Below are 10,689 nucleotides of genomic sequence, written 5' to 3' on the forward strand. Positions count from 1 at the left end.
TGAATAATGGAGAAGTACGGTATATGTAAAGAAAAAATCACCAAATAATAAAAAGGAACTATGGTAGCTAGTCTATACCAAAGATGTCTATACACTAATCCTCAGAAATTGTGAATATATTGTGATACATGACAAGGATGAATTAAAGTTACAGATGAAGTCAAGTTTCTAATTTGTTGACCTTAAAATAAAGTATCCTGGATTATACAGGCAGGCTCAATGTAATACATTGGTCCTTTATAAATGAGAAATTAAGAAAAGTCTGAGTGAGAGTAGGAGGTAGAAGATGGAAACTGAGTATCAGAATGATGTAATGTGAGAAACACACAATCTATTATCGCTGCCTTTGAAGATGAAAGGGTCAAGGAATTGCACAACCTCTAGAAACTGGGAAATGTAAAAACATAGATTGTCCCCTAGAACTACTATGAAAAAAGCCCTGGCCGGTTGGCTCAGTGGTAGAGCGTTGGCCTGGCGTGTGGGAGTCCCGGGCTCAATTCCCGGCCAGGGCACACAGGAGACGTGCCCATCTGCTTCTCCACTCCTCCCCCTCTCCTTCCTCTCTGTCTCTTTCTTCCCCTCCCACAGCCAAGGCTCTATTGGAGCAAAGATGGCCCGGGCGCTGAGGATGCCTCTGTGGCCTCTGCCTCAGGCACTAGAATGGCTCTGGTTGCGGCAGAGTGATGCCCCAGATGGGCAGAGCATTGCCCCCTGGTGGGCATGCCGGGTGGATCCTGATCGGGTGCATGCGGGAGTCTGTCTGACTGCCTCCCCATTTCCAAGTTCAAAAAAATACAAAAAAAAAAAAAAAAAAAAAAAAAGACAGCCCTGCTGATCTCTTTACTTTAGCCTAGTGAGATTCATTTTGAACTTCTGACCTCCAAAACCATAAGATAATATATTTATATTGTATTCAGCTACTAAGTTTGTAATAGAGCATCAATAGAAACCTAATAGAGGAATCATATATCCTAGCTAGACAAGAGGATAAGAGGTGGGGCCTGAATCTTCATTATGTTTATCAAGCTGTTGTTCTTGTACTATATGCAGCACAAAATAAATTTTTCAAAGAAGTAGGAGTCATGGTCTCTGCTATTAAGGAAAAAGTTTACAAACTAGTCGGATTTTCCAATGGGAAAGCACCACCATATGGCAGAGATGTTAGAAGCACACAACTGTGCCAACAGGATAATCAACCGTCATTTACATGGCCAGCCATCCCAGAGAACTGGCAAGCAAGAAGTATCACTGTAGCAGCTGTTGCCATGGTCCCAAATCCTATGATAGTGACTGAAATAGAAACAAAACAAACAAGCAAATAGAAACCTTTGGAAATCTTGAACTCGTAAAATTGAGAGGCAGTATAGTAGCTCCTAAGGCCATATGGAGACTAACCTATAGTATACCCCACAATAAGCTTGTGACCTTGTGCAAGTTACCTAAGCATCACCTTTTTCTTTATATCTAAAATGAAGCTGAGCCCTTCCAACTACTCTCCGGAACTGGCTGACATTGCTTCCAAAATAAGCCAAATATTCTTTCTTTATTTTTTTACATAGAACAGATACAATCAAGGACTTTAGTATAGAAAAAATGTATGTGCATGACTTACTTAAAAATATTCAAATTTATTTATTGGTTACTTATTTTATGCCAATCTGTTTTACACCTTTGCAAATAGATACAATACCTGCATATATATGTAATTTATCTAGAGAATGTGTACATTTATATAGAGCAGTGTTTTTCAACTGCTGGTCCATGGATCAGTGCCCATCTGCAAAAGAGTTAACTACCCTGATGTTGTGTGAAGATTATAGACCCAATGATCTTAGTTGAATTCATTTATGTTCAGGATGATTTCTGCCTTAGAAGTCCCCCAAATAATTCAATTTTCCCCTGTCCCTAAGTGTAAAAATGTTGAAAACCACAGATAAAGAGAATATATAAAGAAAATATATTTAGTGAAGCACCATGAGTTTATAACTAAGCCAGTGTATTTGGGGGATTCTGAATACATAATGGAAAAAATAAAAGAAATTTGACATGGCTACAGTATTAGTCAGGGCTCTCTAGATAAACAATCTATAAATATATAAAAATAAGGAATTATATCAAATGAGTATGAAGGTTGAGAAATCCCAAGCTCTTTGGTCAGCACACTGGTAGCTCAAGAGAGGTGATGTTGTATTTCCAGGCAGAGTCCCAAAGCCTGAGAACCAGGGGCCGATTACGTATGTTCCAATGGGAAAGTAGGCAGGCTCAAGACTCAACAAGAGTGGTGTTTTTGTTTGAGTCCAAAGACAGAAAGAGACCAATGTTGCAACTCGAGGCAGTCATGCAGGAAAATTATCTATTTGGGAGTCCATTAGTGATCAAAAGCTATTTCATGGAACTCTCTATAGTGGTTTCAGGAATACCCAGGAGAAAACTATCCCTGTCACAATAATCCTCTTCCATTATTGACCCAAACTCTCGTGGTCAATTATCCATAGTGATGAAAAACATTTTGTAATGTCAGTTAGATCACAGGGTGGATAAGAGAAAGAATGGATAAGAAGCATAACACCTAAACACTTGAATTAGACAGAACTTGCAAATATGGATAAGTGCATTACATGAAAAATTGAATCTGGGTCCTGGCTGGTTGGCTCAGTGCATAAAGCATAGTCTCAATATGCAGAAGTCCCAGGTTCTATCTCAGGTCATGGCACACATGAGAAGCGATCATCTGCTTCTCTTCCCCTCCCTCTCCCCCCTTCTCTCTTTCTCTTCTCCTCTCACAGCCAATGGCTTGATTGATTCAAGCATCATCCCAGGCACTGAGAATAGCTTGGCTGGTCCAAGAATGGGCCTCATGTGCTGAGGATAGCAAGCTGATTCGAGCATCGGCCCCAGATGAGGGTTGCTGGGCAGTTTCCTGTCAGGGTACATATGAGAGTCTATTTCTCCTCCTCTCACTTAAAAAATAAATTGAATATGTTTAAAATCCCACAGTTGTCATTAGATATCACTTTAAGACATTGTCAACCTCATGTGACAGATACAGGTCTTCCAAAATTCTAATTCTCACTTGAAATATTGAATTAAATCATTGGTAACAAATTGTCTACTGTATTCATTACAGTGATAAGCTTATTTTGTCTTTTTTTGGAGAAAAGTCCACAAAAGCCTGTCTTAATATTGATCTTCAGCTATACACTTTTCCAAGTAAAACTGACGTTGCCTGTAAAACCCAGCAGATTGAGCAAAACTCAATCATACAAGCCTAGATGCATCAGGTACAACCATTTACTATGATTGTGGCTGCTGTACTCACCATTTTGCAATGAACACTACTAAAGTGTACCAAAGAATTGATATTCAATAAAGCTAATATGAACATTCTTGTGTATAAATGGCATTGTTTTTATTGTTTATGTGTGGTGGTGAAGAACTGAACGATTACTTAATACAGTCTGGTGTCATTGCCTTTATTCTATGCCATTAATAATTTTAACATTTTTGCTTTCATAGCATCAGTACACTTTGTAAAAAGGCCAATAATATCTTAGTATTATTATGAAAATAATACAGATACCCAAAAAAAGTATGTTAAGGATGTCCAAAGTTCTCTAAACCCCACTTTGAGATCACTATACTAACAGGTAGCCAACATGTAAGTTGCCATAAATGCACAGTATGCTATGAGCATCACTCAGGTTCTTTTCTAGAATTCCTCTTAGTTCTCAATTAGTTGATCAGTTAGTTTGGTTAAGAGAGTCTCAGTTATGTATTTGAGTAATATGGAAAATAACAATTTTCTTCTTAAATGTAATTATTCTCAAATTTATTCTCTTTAGCATTTTTCTAACATTTTAAAGGGTATTATTAGTCCATTTTAAAGATTAAAAAATTGAGACTATTGTTTGATAGATCTTAGTTCATATAACTTGGATTTAATTTTAAAATGTCTTAGTCCCACATGAGAACTGGAATTCAGAAAAAATACTGTCTTAGGTCTATTTTAAAAGAGAAATATATTTACACGTATAAGCTCATTATCCCTTACTGATCAACATGAATGACAGTAAAATATCCAGGAGACCTCAGTTTAAACAAACAAGTAACTCTACTTAACTGAAAGAGGTAATTGTTAACTGAAAGAGGTAATTATTAATCCTAGGCACTGAGATGGCTAACAGATAATCCCTTTTTAAAGATACCAACTCAAATGTGGTCTTTAAAATGGCATTTTCCCTTGAAAAATCTATAAAGACAAAAGAAGAAATTAAAAAAATTTTTTCTTTACTTTTAAACTTAAAGCAACCAATTCTGTTACTAAATTTCTTTAATGTGGTTTTTTTCTGGTATAATGTATTACTTCATTAATCTCATTGTTTGCTATTCTAAACCAATATATTATTATTAAGTTTGTTTGTTCTAGTACCTGCTGCATACAGAAAATTAGTTCTTGAACAAATTCAATATATCTAGAAAAAAATTAAATGTCCTAAATTACCATTCTTTTTTGTTTTTAGTTTTTAATAAACATAAACAAAAAAGCTTATTTAAAAATAAAAATAAAATCCCAGATCACACAGATGTTTATGATTACATTTATCTAAGCAACATACATACATGTTCAATTTTAAGATGTTAAATTTTCACAAATGTGCTTTTTGTATATACCAAGAACATTATAAAGTTAGAGCAGAGCCCTAGGGATAATCTAGTAGTCACTAAGATTTTCTTAAGTCTTCAAGATGTTATTCCTAGCAAAGGTAAGTAGGCAGTCTTTCACATACCCAAACACTGGAATCTTTGGTTGGTACCATATCAACTGGCTTGCATAAAAGGAGCCATCCATTTTAAGAATGTTTTAGGTGAACAACTTGCAAATCCCAGGACTGGGATAAATTCTAAGAATGCACAATTGTGAGCACTGACAGCCATACAACACTGGCTGAAGACCGTTCATGCCGTTCTTCTGAAATGAGATTTCAAAGCTGTATCTAGTTCATAGTAAAAGATTTTAACAAAAAAATTGGTATATGCACAATTTGTCCACCAATTTATGTGTTGACTATTTAGTTAATTTTTTCACTTGAAAAAATGCAATCGAAAATTGGACACCATGTTTCACTATCTCAGTTAATATCCACAATTTCGGTGGCTACAATGTAGAACACAGCATCACCAATGCTGCCAGAGGCAGTTTATATTGAAATTAAGATCTTTATACCAAATAAATGGTTGCCCACAACCACTGGCTAGTGTATACATGTACTACAATTTCTAGATTTGGGGAGAAACAAATGCTGATGTGTTCATCTGCACTGCTTCTTTTGTTGTTTAGTTCAAATTTAGAAACCTGTGGAGAGTCAGGCTTGCTGATCCTGCCCACTTGAAGAAACTGCATGTACTTCTTACTGCTTTAACACTGTCCAGTCAAATGTGTAGTCATATTGGTGGTTCAGGGTCCTAAAAAGAATGCGGAATAGCTGCCTGAGGTACATGTAATCCGGGATTTCCTCAAAGTGCAGCCCACGACAATAGTTTAAGTAGATGGCAAATTCTGCAGGAAATCCTTTACATAAAACTTCAACAGGAATAGACATCTTCTTTTCACTGATCTTTTCATATTTTTGTTTCTTTGTTGTAGCTTTTAGTCCTTGCCATGGCAGACTGGTTCTATTAAAATACATCAAAACATATCCTAACGATTCCATGTCATCTCGGCGACTCTGTTCAGCACCAAGATGTGCCTGGAGGCTAGCATATCGGGCAGTGCCAGTGAGATTTTTATCGTCTCGGTATGGTATGTGTTGCCTGGTCTTACTGTCTCTGTACTTTTTGGCCAACCCAAAATCGATAAGGAATAACTTCTTACAGTGACGCCCAATACCCATTAGGAAATTATCTGGTTTAATGTCTCTGTGTACAAAATTCTTTGTATGCACGTATTCAATTCTACTGATCATCTGGTCAGCTAACATAAGTACAGTTTTCATGGTGAAACTTCTGGAACAGAAATTGAAGAGGTCTTCGAGGCTAGGTCCCAGAAGATCCATGACCAGCACATTTTGGTCCTTTTCCTTACCATACCACCGTATGCGGGGGATGCCCACCCCACCCTGAAGAATCTTATAGACTCTGCTCTCGTACAGCAACTGGGGGTGCCTGGCCTTCTGCGACTCGAGCTTCACTGCCACTTCCTCGCCATTGGTGATGTGGACTGCCAGATAAATGTCCCCGAAGGAGCCAGACCCGATCTTCCGTATCAGTTTATATCTCCCTCGGACAATGAATTCTTCCTTGGACCCGCTGTTGCTGCTCGCCATCCTGGGGAACCAAGACGGAGGCTGAGGCCTATCCTGAAAACTCGGAGCCGAGGAGAGAGGTCTTTAGGGTCCTCCCCGAGCAAGGTTGTGGGGGATGGCGGCAGGAAACGGAAAGCGTTGGCTTTTGGCGTCACAGGGCCAAGATTCCGCCAAGCGGAACCTGATAGCCACCGTCAGTCAGGTTTCCTTTTGCTGGGGCGCAGTTTGTGTGGGGCATTCCGGTTCCTAGGCTGGGCCTCTTGGTTTCAGGGTGGGCGCCTTTGCGGTGAGACCGTTGCTGCCAGTGCTGCCAGTTCCCACCAAAAGGATCCACTGTCACTCCGCTGACACCACCATCTTGTTACTATGATAACGCCACCATCTCGGTATTCCCACTGCAGTCCACGCAAAATGCCGCCAGTGCACGGAAGCCACTTCTTTGTAGAGAGCATCTGGAAAAAGTAATCTCAGGCGCCAGCGCTGAAGGGAACCCTCTTTCGGCCAATGCTGCCATCTTGTTATTCCGCTGGTGTTGCCTTCTGGTTGCTTGGCTCCAGTTGACCCCACGTGACCCCACTCCCCACGTCCCTTCTTCACAGCACAGAGCACTCTGGGCAAGTTATCGCAGGTCCCAGCCCAAGAGGGTCGCACCCTCAAGAATCACAGCCCACAGTTTGGGCGTCACCCCATCACCAACAAACAGTTCATGCATATTCATACAGCATTTAATTTTTCTTCAGATAAACTGTTTAAGTATCAGTGTTCTTACACTTAAACATTTATGGCGTATTTACAGCCCCTTCCTCTGGAAAGTGATATTTCACAGAAGTAAATACTTCTTCATTGGTTAGAATTTTGGCATTTTGTTCTAACTTTCATTTTCTTCCCTCTCTCTTTTTTTTTAACCTAACAATCAGGTTTTTGTTGCTGTTGTTTTTGAAAAGAAGGAAATGTCTCCTTGCTTTTCTCTGTGCTTCTTTCAACATGAGTGATACAGCTCCCTCCTCCACTGAAGCATTAAAAGCCACACCCTGAAGGCAGCTGGGACAGTCTTAAGGTCTCATGCTGGACCTTATCTAATATTCTGACCTAAGGAGTGGAGTGGGAGAGGCCAAGTCAAAGCAGCAGCCACCAACACACCAGAGATGTGGTAGTTGGCTTTGTCACAGAGTGCTTTACTAATGTGTGGTAACCATTGAGCATATACTGATCAATCAGTACCAGAGTAAAAACATACAGTTTACAGAAGCTTGACTATTGTCTAGTTCAGTGCTTTTTATCTGCTTTCACAGCCTCATCAAACTTCATTGGCAGCCCTTAACATTTTACTTAGATGAGGTGATTTGTTTCAGTAAATCATAAATGCAACAGTGCCATCAATTGCTTTCAGTATTCTTTTATTATTTTGAAGTTAATTTTAAAAATGGTTTGATTCATTCATTTGTTACATTAATAATCTCTCAGACACTGAAACTTATGGGTATAATGAATATACTATGGATATACAAGAAAAAGGAGGCACCAACTCACAAAGATTTAATCTAATCAGGTAAACCATGGATAATGTAAGTGCTAAATGAAAATGAAATTGTGCCAAATAGCATTTTTTATTTTTATTTTTGTCAGATTCAACCTTTGGTAATCATGTCTATAAATTTACCTAATTAACTTGCATTAGTTACAAAAAAAAAAAGAAATTTCTAAAGCATTATTGTCAATCTATCCATAATAGTGGATTTAGCTCCCTGAAAGTACCTTCAGTTTTTAAAAATGTGCTGAAATGCACCCTTTTAATAAGTCACTCAACCTCCCTATACCCACCTTCAACACCTGAAAAACTACAAGGAACAAATTACTGAACAATCTCCTTGACAGTTCCATATATTTCTGAAGAATAGATTCTTCCGAGTTCCCATTGTTTGTCATGTCCATAGACAGGATTCAGTTAATGAAATGGCTAATTAGATTTCTGTAATCCTGTAGTCATTGTGTTTGAGGTGACATTTTGTTGGTATTTCTCTTGTGGTTGCTTTATGTGATGGGAAGCATTTTCACATAGCCAACTTGGCTCTTGTTATTTTGTTGGAATGGCAGTTCCCTCTGTTGGTATAATAAAATCATTACCCTCCCAAATACAGCTCTGCCACTCAACATTTAAATAGAAAAGAATAGGAAAATGGTCATTGATTAGTCAAACAGGTCCATGTTCAAAATCCATTTCTGAAATCAAATAATAGAATTGGATTAAGTTCAGAGGGAGGAATGACTTAGGTATTATTACATACTATAGTACATATTCATTGACTAGCAGGAATGTAGAAGGATTTAAAGTTCTAAATTCTTATGATCCATAATATCCAAATTTTTGAAAAAAGTAGGGCCATGGGGAGCTATTTTAGACAGCTTTTATAGACCTTAATAACAGTATTATAGCCAAAAATTAAAAAATTATGACCAAAGCCACAATTCAGGTACCAAAAACAAGTTATTTAAAATACTGGAATGATAATACTTCAATTTAGAATTTGATAATTATTTTGTATAAAAATAAAAATGATTTTATATATTTCAATTTTAATTAATATTAGGGTATTTTCTAAAAATTTTACTAATTTCATTTTGAGCCACCTATCATAAATTTAGTATTATTCATTTTTAGAGTCATCTCTACAGTTTTCCAGGAGATTGTATCTAAGTTTATGCTTTTTAACTTGATTTGAAGATTGAAGTTGGCTATAGTTCTCAAAGCCAGCAACCACTCAATCTTCCACCAAGCTGTCTTCAGTCCACCCAGAATTCAGGTGTATGTCCACATAAGTCACACCTGAGATATTCCTTTAGGTCCAAGAATGTCTTTTGCTACTTCTGTGCTATTGAGGTACATAAGGGCCATTTATTATTCTAAGAAACCATATATATGTACCTAGTACACAATAGACTGTTTTCCCATCCCAGATGTTTTAGTTTATCTGCACAGCATTTTTGAAATTGAAGACAGAACGTCTCTTTCATCTTAAACTAATATAGGGTTAAGCCAGATTTTCACTACTGTACCCTGCATTCCTTCTGTCTTGCAGTTACCTTGCTCACACACTCATCACTTCTACTTAGAGTCTCTATTTACATTTCTTGTTTACTCCTAACTATTGATCTATAATGTAGCCTAAAGAGAGAGGTAAGGTAATGTGATGTACAGAAATGAAGCTTTGATCATGTACATAATATTAGATACCTTCTCTAATATTACTCTGTCTTTTGTAATGCTTTCCATTCTCCAAAGGGCTTTGGAAAGAAAACCCAGCAATAAAGTACTGTATTCTTCCTTTCTGTTATGCCACAGGCACTCCCTGATGCATTAAGTCAAGAACAGCAAAAGCAGTAAGTTATGAGTAAAGGGGGAAATAGAGAAAAGAAACAGTGGGAAAGATTAGTGACAATAGCAAAAGTTCCTACTGATTTTTGTGGCCAGAGAAAACTTGTGAGATAAGTTTATATCACCTGGGATGGATCAAACTTCATTCTCCAGAATTTCCTTCCTTGTATGTTTCTGGACAGGGGTGGGTACAGGAGAGATTGTCTCACAAAAGTTAGAGGAATGAGGAGAAGAAGCAGATAGTTATATCATACTCATGCCTTTCCCGCCTTACCCAATCACACACTAATCTAGGTGTTGCTGTGAAGGAATTTTACAGATGTAATAAAATCCATAAAAATTAACATTACAAATACACGTTGATGGAAAATGGTTTGACTTTGGGTAATGGGCTACAAAAATGCTCACCAAAACTCTATGTACTCTTGTTGGTCAATGCCATCCTAGTAAATTTAATTTCAAAATAAAAAAAAATGACATTAAAATTGAAATATTTTCCTGAGTGGGCATATGAGCATGACTTAATAAGAAGATCTTAAAAGAGGGACTTAGGTATTTCCTAGGGAGAAAAAGAGACTCTCACATATGAAGTAGTATGGGTATGTATATTCTTTGCGTGTGTATGTGCTGATTATGATTTTCTAGTTGAACCCTAAAAAATATAACCTATTCAATAAACACATTTTTAATGCAACCAATTGGTTTTATTCCCTCACTTCTGAAAGTCAGAAAATCAAAAGCTAACTCTAAAAAATACTCTGCTGAATGCCAAATAGTCAACAATAGTCTCCACGATTATAGTAACCACGATTCTACAGATTATGCTTACCTAGTTATACCTTTAGAGATAAAGTTAGCAAATCCCTGAACACCATGTTTCCCTGAACCCTTATATAAGATCAGTGGTCTGCTCTGCTCAGAGACTGCCTGACCAGCATAGCTCTCCTTTATTTACATGAACAATAAAATCTGCTTTGTCTTTTCATTTCAGATATGGAGTGGTAATTTTATCAT

General features: G+C 37.5%; 1 protein-coding gene across 1 annotated transcript; it reads right to left on the reverse strand.

The window, feature by feature from the left end:
* Positions 1 to 5,408: 5,408 nt before the first annotated feature.
* LOC136388711 (casein kinase I-like) lies at positions 5,409 to 6,323 on the reverse strand. The gene has a single exon (XM_066360530.1). It carries the CDS (start codon positions 6,321 to 6,323, stop codon positions 5,409 to 5,411), a length of 915 nt encoding a protein of 304 aa, XP_066216627.1.
* Positions 6,324 to 10,689: the final 4,366 nt, after the last annotated feature.

The sequence above is a fragment of the Saccopteryx leptura genome, chromosome 1 (assembly GCF_036850995.1).
Source record: "Saccopteryx leptura isolate mSacLep1 chromosome 1, mSacLep1_pri_phased_curated, whole genome shotgun sequence".
NCBI lineage: Eukaryota > Metazoa > Chordata > Mammalia > Chiroptera > Emballonuridae > Saccopteryx > Saccopteryx leptura.